The sequence below is a fragment of the Phaethon aethereus genome (assembly GCF_964289735.1).
Source record: "Phaethon aethereus genome assembly, chromosome: 1".
Taxonomy (NCBI): Eukaryota; Metazoa; Chordata; class Aves; order Phaethontiformes; family Phaethontidae; genus Phaethon; species Phaethon aethereus.
The window spans coordinates 223,900,494-223,913,343 of NC_138575.1; the positions used below are offsets into that span (position 1 = coordinate 223,900,494).

A 12,850-nucleotide genomic window follows, 5' to 3' on the forward strand; every position below is an offset into this window, starting at 1 on the left:
GCCTGGCGCCATGCCAGCTGGCGCTGGAGCTGGTGTGGCACAGGGCGCTGCTGGCCCGCTGCCTGCAGGCCGAGCCCCTGGAGCCCGAGGTCCTGCGGCTGCTGCTGCTGGCAGGGGCTGGCGTGGGTGAGCCGGGGCCAGGGAATGGCGAGGCTGGGCTGACGCCCTCCCCCAGGTGCTGCGGCGGGTGCTGGGGCACGGCGATGCGGTGCAGGTGCTGCTGGACAGCAGGGCCAGCGCCAACCAGCAGAGCACTGGTGGGCAATCACTGCTGGCCGACGTGGTGCAGGGCGGCTGCCACGATGCGGCTGGGCTGCTGCTGGCACAGGGCGTGGAGGTGGAGGTGGCCGAACCTGGTGGGCAGACACCCCTGATCCTGGCCGCCCAGCAGATGCCAAGAGGCTGCAGCACCTGCTGACCCATGGTGCTGGCGTCAATCGGCTGGACCAGGCAGGCAGGACCAACCCGCACTCAGCCGCTCAGGGCGGGCATGCCGAGGCTGTGGCCACGCTGCTGCAGCAGGTGCAGAGGTGGACGGGGCAGATGCCAAGGGCCACGGCGCTGCGGGCCTGCAGTGGTCACAAGGACATCATCCAGATGCTGCTGCGGCACAGTGCCCGGCTGGACTGTGCCGGTGCCAAGGGCCAGACCCCCCCTCATTGCCATGGACCAGGGGGATGCTGAGGGTGGCGGTGGGGCCCGTGTTGCCCAGCCCAATGCCAAGGGCTACTTGCCCCAGCCTGCGCCTGCTGCTGGAGAGCTGCTTGCCCCTCAACCACTGTAGCTATGATGGCCGCTGCCCTGCCACAGAGCTGCTGCCATGGCACGGGGCCGACCCCCAGGGCTGGGATGCCCAGGGACGCACGGCACTGCACGGCGCCTGCCGGCAGGGGCAGCTGGAGGCGGCGTGGCTGCTGCACAGCATGGAGGTGGACGCGCTGGACAGCAAGCGGTGCGCAGCGCTGCACTCGGCCGCCTGTCAGGGCCACGCCAACACTGTCTGGCTGCTGGACCGTGGCCCCTGTGTGGACCAGGCCTGCAGCCAAGGGGCCACGGTGCTGGGCATTGACACCCAGGATGGCCATGCCGAGGTGGCACAGGTGCTGCTGGAGCAGGTTGTCCCTGCCTGCAGTTCTGACAGCGACGGCCAGACCCCCACCTGTCTGGCTGCCCACTGGGGCCACACTGCCATCCTGCGCCTGCCGGAGGGCGACGAGACCCCCCGGACAGCAGCCCCAGACCACAGTTCACCCGGCTCCGCTGCCTCACCGAAGAGCTCACGAGGCTCCTCTGCCAGCACTCCTCCACATGCCGCTCGCTAGCCATGGCAGGTGCCAGCCGACAGCCGCAGCTTCAGCAGTGCTCGCGGCCCCATGGCCAGCCCCCCATGCCCCCACCGGCCCCCCAGCACAACAGGCTGCAGCAGCCCCTGCTCGCCATCGCTGCGCCAGACCCCCGGCTGCACCTCAGGCCAGTGCAGAAGCTGCAGTTCAAGGAGCCCACCTGCGGCTACAAGGAGACTCTGCTCTGAAGGTGGGGGGGCTGGGGGTGCCATTGGGGGGCTGGGCAGCGGGGGCCGGGCGGTGCAGTGTCAGGCTCCTATACCCACTCTCCCACAGGCACACCCATGGGCCCGAGTCCGGGGAAGGGGCGAGGGTAGGTGCTCTCCTGAGGGCCCCAGCACTGCAGCACAGGAGGACCCCACAGGGGAGTGGGACAGCCCCACATCCATCCTCCCAGCTCTGTCCACAGCTGGATGCGGATGGAAGTGCTCAGAGCAGAGTGCCTGGATGTGAGACAGACAGACAGACGGACAGGCCGAGGTCCGCCCTCCCCAGCGGTGAGCGGTGCACGATGCTGGGCGGGGCAGGATGCGGCCCCAGACGGGGCTCATCAAGCAGTGACGACAGAGGGGAGCTGTGCAGTGTGGGGAGGGGTCTGGCTGTCCCCCCGCTGTCCCACAAAGCATCCCTCTTCTGGGGGTGCATGTGCCCCTGCTTGGGGGAGCAGGCTGAGACTCTGCAGCAGGGCAGGGGAGACGGGGCAGGGGACAGCCCCGGCTGTCCCCATTGCACCAGTGCCACCCCAGCCCTATACGGGGGGCCGGGGGGTCCCACTGCCCAAGCCCAGCCTCTGCCAGGGCTGGCTCAGGCTCTCGTGGTGCCCCACGGCCCCAGCACTTCCCAGACATTTGTACAACCACCAATAAACACCATGACCTGCCGCAGCCTCAGCCCCACCTGTGGGGCCAGCGCCTGGGTGTGGGGGGGCTCGAGGTGCTGCTGGGGGCCAGGGCCTGAGGTAGGGGGTCACAGGTGACCCAAGGCACAAGTCCCCCACAGCAGAAGAGCGGGCCAGGAGGGCAGACACGGGGTGCCATGGCGGGGCAAGCACAGCACCCCGATGCAGGACATGCCCCAGGCCAGCAGCACAGCTGGGGGCAGCCGGCTGGGACAGCAGGGACAGACCAGCACCAGACCCCTGCGCTAGGGGGGACTGTGCCCCCCACCCCAGGACCCCCCAGCCCCTCCTGGGGCTGCCCCAATCCCGAGCCTCCGCTGCCGGGTGTCTGACACAGAGGCCACGCGGCACCGGGTGCCCCAACACAGCTGAAGCTGGCACCACAGCTGGTGCTGCTATCTGCACGTTGGGGTCCCAGCTTGCACCCCGGCCATGGCAGGGGGACGCCGGCACCCAGCCCGGTCCAGCCCCCTCCTGGCCTGGCAGCGGCGCAGGCAGCGGCACAGGCAGCGGCGCGCGATGCCCTCGACCACACCCTTTACTACAGAAGGGCTTTTACACAGCACAGACACACGCAGCCCTCCTCATGCACTGCCCCAGCCCCACTGCGCCCCGGCCCCCCGAGCCCCACACCCCCGGCAGCCCCACGGCACAGGCTGGCCAGGGCAGGCGGCGGGTGTTGCATAGAGAGGGGCTGGGTGGGCGACCGCTGACAGCAGGGCCGGGATGTCCCGCAGCGCCAGGGACCCCCAGCGCCCTGGGGCCAGGCCGGAGCAGGGCCCTGTGGCACGTGCGGCCCCCGGGGAGCAGTGGGGGGCAAAGGGGGGCAGAGCCAGCCCGCCCCGTGCCCGGGGACACCCAGGGTCCTGCCCTGCCGGCCCCCGAGCCACGGGGGGGGGCGGGCCGCCTGTCACTCCTGTACATATTGCAGCAAGGTCTCAGCCAAACATTCGTCCCCAATAAATTAAAAAGGTCCAAGTCCTGGGGGTAGTTAAAAAGGCGCAGGCCTGGGGGGGGTGGTGTCACTCCTCAGGGGGCTCAGTCAGGAACGGGGAGGTGACAGCATGGGCCTGGGCAATGGCCGCCAGCTCCTTCAGGAACTCGCTGAAGATGACGGCGCAGTACACGGCGTTCTTGACACGCAGCGCCTCGCTCTGTCGCTCAGCCGAGCCCCGGAAAAGGGAGGCTCCAGCCAGCGCCTGCAGCACCTGCCCGTCCCGCACGTGCTGGAAAGCGAGCTGTGCCGCCTGGCGCGCCCGCGTCGGGCTGTTGGTGTGCCGCAGGATCAGCTCCCCGATGGACGGCTTCCGGCTCTTCACTGCGGGGACCGGGTCGGTCCTGTGCCCACCGCCCAGACCCCAGCCCCAGCCCTGGGCCCCAGGGAGAGGCCCACGGGCAAGGCAGAGGGCAGCCCCCAGCCCTCCATGCAGCCCCCAGCCCTCTGTACTGCCCTCAGCTCTCTATGCAATGCAACATGCAGCCCCCTGCCCCTGTGCAATGCCGGGGGCAGCCCCCTGCCCCTGTGCAAAGCAACATGCAGCCCCCAGCGCCTCTGAACAACCCCCAGCCCCTCTATACAATGCAATGTGCAGCCCCCAGCCTTCTGCCTAGACCCCAGCCCTCCGCACAGCCCACAGCCCTCCCTGCCACCCCCAGCCCTCTGTCCAAGACAAAGCGCAGACGCCAGCCTCTGCACAGCCCCCAGCCTCTGTACATGGCAACATGCAGCCCCCAGCCCTCCGCACAGCCCCCAGCGCTCCCTGCCGCCCTAAACCCTTTGTGCAACGCCACGCGCAGCCCCCAGCCCTCCGTACAACACCCAGCCCTTCGTGGAACGCAGCCCCCAGTCCCTGTGCCATGCCCTGCCAGGGCAGGCGACGCCCGGCCAGCCCTCGCCCGAGCCGCTGGCAGCCCTGGCTGCCCTCACCCAGCGTCTCGGTGCGGCGCAGGGAGGGCACGGCGCTGGGCGCGTCCGACCAGTCCAGCTTCCCCCGGGCAATCAGGTACTTCTTGGCTTTGAAGAGCAGAGCCGGGAAGTCCTCCTGGCTGGCAGCAAAGCTTTCAATCTTGTTCTTCACCGAGCCAAGGACCTGCAAGGCGAGGGAACACCATGATAGCCAGCCCCAGGAAGGGCTGGGTGCTGTGTGGGTGTCCCGGGGGACCCCTGCCCACCTGGGGCATACCTGCAGCAGGGACTTGACGCTGGGCTGGAAGACCATGTTGGTGTTGAGGAGGAAGGAGCGCAGCAGGGGCTGGGGGTAGCAGGCCAGCTGGGCCACCAGCCCTGTCAGCAGAAAGTTGACGTAAAGCGAGTTGTGCAGCATGTTCTCCAGCTTTCCGAACAGCACCGAGACGAAGGGGCCTGTGGCCAGGGGGGTGCACGTCAGGCAGGGCCACGGGCAGCAGGACCCCCGCCCTGCCACCGGCTCCGCGGCCCCACCTGTGAAGGGCTGGCTGGGGGGCGGCCCCACCGCCCGCGGCGGGCTGGCCACCAGCTGGGACAGGGGATCCAGCGGCCGCAGCAGCACCCGCCCCGCAGCATCCCCCTCGGGCAGGGTGGCGAAGCTGGCAAAGGCCTCCTCCTCCTCACGGGACAGGGGCGCCTCAGGGGGCTCCTGGGGGGTGGGCAGGGCCCCACCGCCGTTCTTCATCTCAGCCTCTATCTCCCGCAGCTCCTCGGTGAAGGCCTCGATGGTGACGCCAGCCCCATTGGGCTCAGCTGGCACCCGGGCGAGCAGCTCCTCGATCAGCGAGTCCACCGAGGGCAGTGGCTCCCAGCCCGGGGGCTGTGGCTGGGAGGTCGGGGGGGCCACAGCCCCATTCTGTGCCGGGACCGGGCGGTAGTCCCGCTCGGGGGGAGGCCCCACACCATCGCCCTCACCCTGGGGGCTCCGGCGCACCTTCTTCACCGCCACGTCCCCCTCAGGCCGGCCTGGCTCCACCGGACTGTGCGCCCCGTTCACCAGCGTCCCCGAGTCCCGGGCTTCAGGGCTGGCCGCCCCGCTGCCAGGCTCACCACCGCCGCCGCTGCTGCTGGGGGGCCCCCCCTGCCCCTCCCTCGCCCCCTCCTCTGGCAGGCCCCTCTTTTTAGTCCGCGGGGTGAGGGGTCCCGGGGGGCGCGGGGCACCGAGGCAGTCAGGGCCAAACGGGGGGCTGCCATCAGGCGGGGGGGCTGCACCACTGGCGCTGGGCTCCTCGCCATCGTAGGGGGCCGACCAGACGCGGCACGCCCAGGTGCAGCGGTCGATGCTGCGCCGCGCGTCCCGCAGGTACTCCAGGTAGTTCCTGTCCAGCTCCGACACCTCCTCCCACCTGCCAGCCCGGTGGCAGGGGCTGCCGGACGGCGTGCCGGGGGATCGCGGCGCTGGGCCGGCCACCTCCGGGGCTGCGCTCTGCTGCCGCATGAAGAAGGAGAGCCGGGAGGGCGTGGAGGGCTTCGGCACCGTCACCACCGAGGAGGTGTCCACGTTGGGGCTGCCATGGCCTGCGGGCAATGGTGCAGAGGGGGCTCAGTGCAGAGCCGGGAAGGGGGGCAGCAGCGGTGCAGCATGGCCACCCACAGCCACAGGCCCAAGGGGGTGCAGGGACCCCAGAACTGTACCCTTGGACCAGGCAGCATGCTCCTCCTCCCGGTCGGGCGGCGGCAGGCTCTCGGGACGGCAGCACCGCGGGATGAGGGAGAGGAACTTGGCAGCCGTCTTCCCGTAGATGTCCAGGTCCCTGACCGCCCGCTTCTGGCTCAGCATGACGTGGCTGCAGGGCAGTAGGTACCTGGGGGGGCACGGGGCTGCACGCAGGGGCCACAGGTGGGGGACACAAGCAGGGGAGCGGGACATGGCTGGACCCCAAAGCTTTCGGTAGTGGGGCAGAAGACACAGCTGCCCCACATGCATGGCTGGGGTCAACACCCCGGGCCACATCCCAAAGGAACCTCCCAGGGGGTGGGGCAGCAGCAGGTCATCCCCCTGCACCTGAGGCATGGGGTGGGTTACCTGAGCACCAGCTGGAGCATGACGTCCTCGCAGTTGAGGCTGAGCAGCGTCCGGAAGAGGCTCAGGGACACCATGCAGAGCTGGGGACAGGTCAGAGGTGAGGGAGCCGCAGTGGGGCCAGAGGGCAGTGCCATGGCTGGGCACTTCCATGGGGCAGCCCACAGTGGGGCCGGAGGGCAGTGCCATGGCTGGGCAGTCCCATGGGGCAGCCCACAGTGGGGCAGGAGGGCAGTGCTGTGGCCGGGCAGTCCCATGGGGCAGCCCACAGTGGGGCAGGAGGGCAGTGCTGTGGCCAGGCAGTGCCACGGGGCAGCCCACAGTGGGGCAGGAGGGCAGTGCCATGGCCAGGCAGTGCCACGGGGCAGCCCACAGTGGGGCAGAAGGGCAGCGCCATGGGCAGGCAGCAGCTCAAGGGGCTGTGGGAGCAGCCCAGTGCCTCTCACCCGGGAGTTGCTGTTGATGCGTCCCACGAGGGTGTCAAGGATGGTGCTGTTGTCATGGCGGTGCAGCAGGATGAAGCGCAGGAAGGTTTTCAGCAGGGCCGTCTCGCTGACACTGCGCAGGAACAGGTCCAGGTAGGCTGTGCTGGCAATCATCTCCTCGATGGAGGTCTGTGGGTGGCAGCAGCTTGGCGTGGGGCTGGGCCACATGGGCACCCATGGGGGCTCCTGCCCACCCGCACGGGCAGACGTACAGGCAGGAAACCTCCTGCCCAAGCCAGTAGGCAGCTCCGCGCCCGTTGCGGGGAGGTCCCCCCTCACCTTGTGCAGTGCCGGCCCCATGACAGGGATGAGGAACCCGTTGTGGACGTAGTCCACCAGCTGCTTCTGCACAAGGGGGTGTGCAACCTGCGGAGCACCGAGGGGTCAGGGCCACAGCCAGCCCTGCACGGGGCCGGCAGCCCCCCAGCCCTACCTGGATAACGGCATTGCAGAACTCCAGCGAGTTCATGAAGAGGACGAGGGAGGAGACGCCGATCCAGTCCTCACGGCGCAGAAAGTGCCAGTCGTCCCCCCGCACCTCGATCTTGCGGGGCAGGGAGGAGTACAGGGCACTCAGGCCCGTGGCCAGGACCTGGGGACACAGGCACTCAGCTCCCCGCGAGCTGCCAGCCCCCCTGTCAGGAAGCCATGGCACTGGGCAGCCTGCGCAGGGATAGCCACCACAGTGCCCCGCTCAGCCAAGCCCACCAGGGACACCCCACCCCGCAGCCCAGCACGGCAGCCCATACGGACCCGCCGCTAGCCCCTGGCCCAGCCGGCGTGCGGCCAGGATCAGAGCTGCACTGTGCTGGACGCAGCAGAGAGCAGCAGCAGTAGCAGAGTGGGTGCAGGTGCCCGCAGTACTGCCCTGGTACACGCCATGGAGCCTTGACACCAGCCCTGCCTGCTCTGCTCCTGCCTGCCAGCTACCGGAGGCTCTGGGTCTCCAGCTGCTGGACACAACCACCCTCCTCCAAACACAAATCCCACAGGGAAACCTGCCCTCTTCCATCCCAGTTCAAAGCAGGGGAGCTTTGCTGGGCCCTACATCCCCCGCTGTCCCCAGGGAACCAGTCCCCTTGTCCCCAGCCCGCTGCCAAGCCCTCCATCTCCAAGCCCTCCCTGCCCCACAGCCCAGGCTCCCCAGCCAGGGCAGGACCTTCCTCCAGGGATAGCTGCAGCTCCTGCCCCAACAGCCAAACCCAACCCAGCATGGGCAGTGGAGCTCCTGGGGACCGGCTGGGTCCCAGCACCGCTCTGGGGAAGGGGGGGCATTGTGCCACATCAGCCCAGCCACCCCGAGCCATACCGGGCAGAAGTAGGAGTTGTCGGTGATGGACTTGGCCACAGCGTGGTTGCTGGCAGACATCGCCATGATCAGCAGCAGCGCGTCCCTGGCCTGCTGCCCCAGGACGCCCTCATGGTGGATGAAGGGGATGAGGAGGGAGAAGATGATGAGGTTGGCGGGGCCCTGGTCCGTGTGGCTGTGGAAGAAGAGCTCCAGGATGGAGGGCTCCTTGGCCACGGAGACACAGAGCTGGTTGAGCAGCAGGACGAGGCTGTTCTCCAGCGGGGCAGAGGTAGGCTCGGCACACAGGCTGAGCAGCCGCAGCAGCGGCGTGAGCACCGGCTTGTGCCGCAGCAGGGGCTGCCGGGCCTGGCTGATGAGCATCTCGTAGAGCTTCAGCTGCTCCACCTTGCGCTCCTCGGTGAAGTCACCCTGCAGGTGCCAGCACAGCAGCCGCTCCAGCAGGTTCTCTGAGGCCACAAACTCCAGGATGGGCCCCCGGGCTGCCTCCCCCCGCGGCCGGTCCTCCGCCAGCAGGTTCAGCATCTGGTAGGTGTTGTTGCGCACAGCGCTGAGGTCGTCAGGGGCCGGCTTGCAGCCGCGCCGCTCCAGGATGCGCAGGACCTGGCAGGGGACACGGCGGTGTTGAGTGCTGGGCACGGGGAGGGTCCCCCCGCTGGCCCCGCGCCCCAGCTCACCTGGGACCAGTGGTTCTTGAAGACCATGAGGCAGGTCTCGGGGTCAGCCGTGACGGGGCTCTGCAGGCTGGCGCTGCGGGGGGCACGCTGCCCGGCCGCCCGCGGGTTCAGCTTGCTCAGCCAGCTCATCCTCTCCATCGGCGGGGCGGGGGACAGTCACGGGCAGCGGCGGGGTGCCCTGCGGGCCGGGCCGGGTCTGACTGCTGCCTGGCGGTGCCGCGGGGGCACAGGGGAGCAGGCGGGCCGCAGGGCCCCTCTCTCCATGCTGCTGCCACCCCGGGCTGGGCTGCGGGGAGAGCGGCGGCTCAGAGCCCGTGCGGTCCCAGGGAGCACCCGGCACCACCCAGGCCCAAAGGACAGGCTGCATGAGAGAGGGCAGGTGGGCCCGGCAGCACATCCCCCCACGCAGTTGGGATACACAGGATCCCATGTGGATGCCCCCAGCCCAGCCCAGGGCTCCCCTGCACTGCCTCCGCTCCCCGCACTGATCCTGCCCCACGGCAATACAGCTGGCAAATGCGCCAGGCCTGCCCTGCCTGCCCCCGAGCTCCCTGCCCTGCCCTGATTGGGGGCAGCTGCCTGTTTGCCCGCATCGCGCTCCACCACCAAGCCCTTGCCCCTGCCCAGCACCCAGCGGTACTGGCCAGGGAAGCTGCTCCCACACCAGGACAGGGACACGGCCGGCAGCAATGCTGCCCACAGCCCCATGTTTGTCTTGGCCTGGCCGGCACTGCCACAGACCTGCCAGCGCGGCAGCAGGGGACAGCTCCCAGCCGAGGGCAGCCGGTGCCCTGGAGAAGCGTCACCCCAGGGTGCCCAGGCGGCTGGGAGGGCAGCGCCGTGGGACTGCTGCAGGGCTGCTGCACCATCCCGGAGCCAGAGTCCCCAGCACCTGTGGCTCAGGCGGTGCAGGGCTGTGCCACAGCCGCTGGGGAAGAAGGCAAGGAGCCACTGCTGCCACATTGGTTGCGGATCGGTGGGCAGCGAGCACGGGAGGGGAGCAGCACAGGGGCAACCTCTGGCAGGCACAGGCAGCGACCACCCCGCCGGGCACCGTCAGCTCGGCCGTGCCCAACGGCACAGCAGGTCACCACAGGAGGAGTGTGCCCAGCAGGGAGGCACCGGGGAAGCCCTCGAGGGCAGAGCAGTGTCAGGATGTCACACAGATGGGACGGCACACAGCCAGTGCGGTGACAGCCCCGGACACCAGAGCCAAGACCCGAGCTGCCAGTGCAGCACGCGGCCACGGCCCAGCGCCACTGGGCAGGGCAGCCAGGCTGGAGGAGGCAGGGAGCATGTGGGAAGCAAAGTCAGCACCCACAGCACCCCACAGCCCTGTGTGTACCTCCCCACGGGGCGACAGGATAGGATGGGGCAGAGCAGCCGCATCACCTACGTCGGTGAGCGGGGCCGCAGCTCCCCACTGCCGCACAGGAGCTGGCAGCAGCACCACAGCCCGTGGCTTTGCCCCTCAAGGTCCTGCCCACCCCACAAGGATGCCGCTGCGGAAGGGACCGGCTGCCGGCGCTGAGGCACTGCCCCAGGGCTGACCCTAGGCGCGGTAGGAGGAAGGAGTGCCGGAGCGCCGGGCTGGCGGGAGCTGGGCCAGGGAAGAGGAAGGGCGAGCGTGCCGGGGCGGCACAGGCCAGGAGGGCTCTGGCTGCCAGCCCTGCCTCCACACCCAGCTCTGCACTTTGAACCCAGGAGCTGGCCCAGCCCGCAGCGCCCAGCCCAGGAGTGTGGGAAGCACTCGGCACCCAGCCCGGACAGCCACCTGCCCCCACACCCCACAGCCGGTGGGACTGATGGCCCAGCAGCAGCCAGCTTGCGGGGCACAGGCGCCCCAACAGCTGCAGCAGGAGCCTGGCTCGACAGCAGCCCCAACACCCGGCTGCACCACAGGCACCGTGCACAGGGAGGGGAAGGAGGTGCCCCCAGAGCCGCTCCCTGGGGAGGGGGGACACCCGCAGACCCCTCACACCAAGCAGAGGTTCCTGCTCAGCACCTTCCCAACTATGGTGTCTCAGCCCCTGCCACTGGTCCTGCCACCGCCGCACGGTGACAGCGAGCGGCAGACCCCCCTGCACCTGCGCAAGGCCAGCGACGCTGCGCTGTTCCCGTCCCGTGGAGGTGGGATCCCTCATCCCCACCCAGAGCCACTGGCAGTCCTGCGGCGGGGACGGGGCTTCGTGCACCCACACCTCGCCTGACCCACCCAGCCCCGTCCGGGTCTGCTCTCCCAGCCCCACCAGCACCCCAGCTCCAGCCCACACCGGTGCCAGCACATGCCCCTGCCTTGCAGCAGGGAAGCTGGGGAAGGCAGTGAGGCCAAGACAGCAGGCTGCATCAAATCCAGAGCCTGCGGTGGGACACGGGAGCAGGCCGGGGCTGATCCCCCCAGCTGGGCTGGGGCACTGACCCCCCCCAGACCCCACAGAGGAGGCCAGGCAAGGCAAGGGGCACAGGCCAGGTGCCAGCAACTGGGGTGCAGGGGAGGGCCAAGGGACCAGCACATGGAGCCAGACCCTTTAGGGAGGCACCAGCCACCTCCACAGCAGAGGCCCCAGGGCTGGGGGGTGCAGGCAGGACCCCTAGGCAGAAGCACTGTGAGAGGAGGCAGTGGGTCCTCAAAGCAAAATCCTGGGTGTCACAAACGCGAGCTCACCCGGCACAAGGGCCAAAGGGCAGCACGGCACAAGGCCACACCGCGATCGGCACTGACCGCACCGCGATCGGCACTGACCGCAGCCAAGGCAGCATGCAGGATGGGGCTCCCACTAGCCCCAGTGCTGCCCATCATGCCAGGGCACTGGCAGCATTGGCCTTTAAGAAGTTGGGGAAAGCCCAGCCTGGTGGCGGCAGCAACACCAGCAGCGCACCCACAAACAGTGCGGCATGACGCTGCTGCCAGAGAGCCAGCGGGGATATTTATAGGGCCCACCGCGGCACAGGCATAGGCACAGAGTGCCATGCTGCGCTGGGAGCTGGCTGCCCGCACCCACTGTCACTGCAGGGGTCCCAGGGGCGCCTGGGGCGGGGGATGGCCCCAGAGAAGCCATTGCAGCCCCACAATGCCCATCCCAGAGTCCCTGCACCCGTGCAGGCCCCCACCAACCCCCTCAGCAGCGTGTGGAAAGAGTGACAGCACAGAGAGCCGGCGCCGGCAGCCCCAGCTGCCTGGCCCTGCCAGAAATAACCTCCCGGGGCGGCCGGGCAGCACACACCGCAGGGACAGCCAGCGCGGGGCCGGGCACCACGCGTGCCAAGCGCAGCAGGCGTGCCGGAGCATGCCAGGGCAGGGGGGCAGAGCCCTCCCTGGGGATGGCAGCCCGGCACAGGGGACATGCCGGGAGCAGTCAGCGTGTGCAGCCCCTGTGCCACAATGGGGCACAGCTCCAGCCTCCACCCTCTGCTGCTGGGCCGGGAGCAGCCCCACAGCACGGTGAGTCACCATGGCCCTGCCGGCAGCACACACACACCAGGGCTCAGCAAGGACCAGCAAGAAGCCATTACGAGCCACCCTGCAGGGAGACGGGTGGCCTAGGGGGACAGGGGGCCGAGCACACGGCTGGCCCCTAGGACGTGGCCCCACGGCAGAGGTGGAAGAGCTCCCACGGGCAGAAGGGAAACAAAAGCGGCCATTAAAGAAAACCCAAACCACAAGAGGCAGAAAGAGGGAAGTGGACCAGACACAGCAGGGAAAGCCAAAAGCCGACACAGGCAGGGCCCCAGCACCAGCACCTTCTCAAAGCACACTAACGAGGGGGACGAAGCCCCCAGGCAGCCGAGCATGGCAGTGCTGGCAGCAGGAGGCAGGCACACACTCCTCCTGTGGTTCAGGCACTGGCCAGACGTATTTATACCATGGCACAACCGGCATCCCGTTCCAGTGCGAGTGAGGTCTGACTGCAGTTGCTGAAGTTAGACCTCACTGAAGGCCAGCGTGCCGGGGTGAGCCCCCGTGCAGACCGGCCTCGGGCAGGGGCAGCACCCAGCACACTGTCACCACAGCTCATGCCCCATGCCAGGCTGCGGTCAGGCTGTTCGGTGTGTTGTCACTGTACAAGACCCTCACAGGGGCTGGCAAAGTGGTGTGGGGGACGAGCCAGAGCAGAGCAAAGCGTTCACGGAGGTGGGGACAGGGAGGCA

General features: G+C 69.2%; 1 protein-coding gene across 1 annotated transcript; it reads right to left on the reverse strand.

Annotated features, from left to right (window-relative positions):
* Positions 1-2,612: 2,612 nt before the first annotated feature.
* FHIP1B (FHF complex subunit HOOK interacting protein 1B) lies at positions 2,613-9,001 on the reverse strand. Its single transcript, XM_082007287.1, has 11 exons — positions 8,702-9,001; positions 8,025-8,627; positions 7,149-7,307; positions 6,995-7,081; positions 6,677-6,844; positions 6,234-6,313; positions 5,843-6,012; positions 4,682-5,725; positions 4,425-4,603; positions 4,169-4,331; positions 2,613-3,559 (listed from the first exon to the last, which is right to left on the reverse strand). The coding sequence occupies exons 1-11, from the start codon at positions 8,837-8,839 to the stop codon at positions 3,264-3,266; spliced, it is 3,087 nt and encodes a 1,028-aa protein (XP_081863413.1). The 5' UTR covers positions 8,840-9,001; the 3' UTR covers positions 2,613-3,263.
* Positions 9,002-12,850: the final 3,849 nt, after the last annotated feature.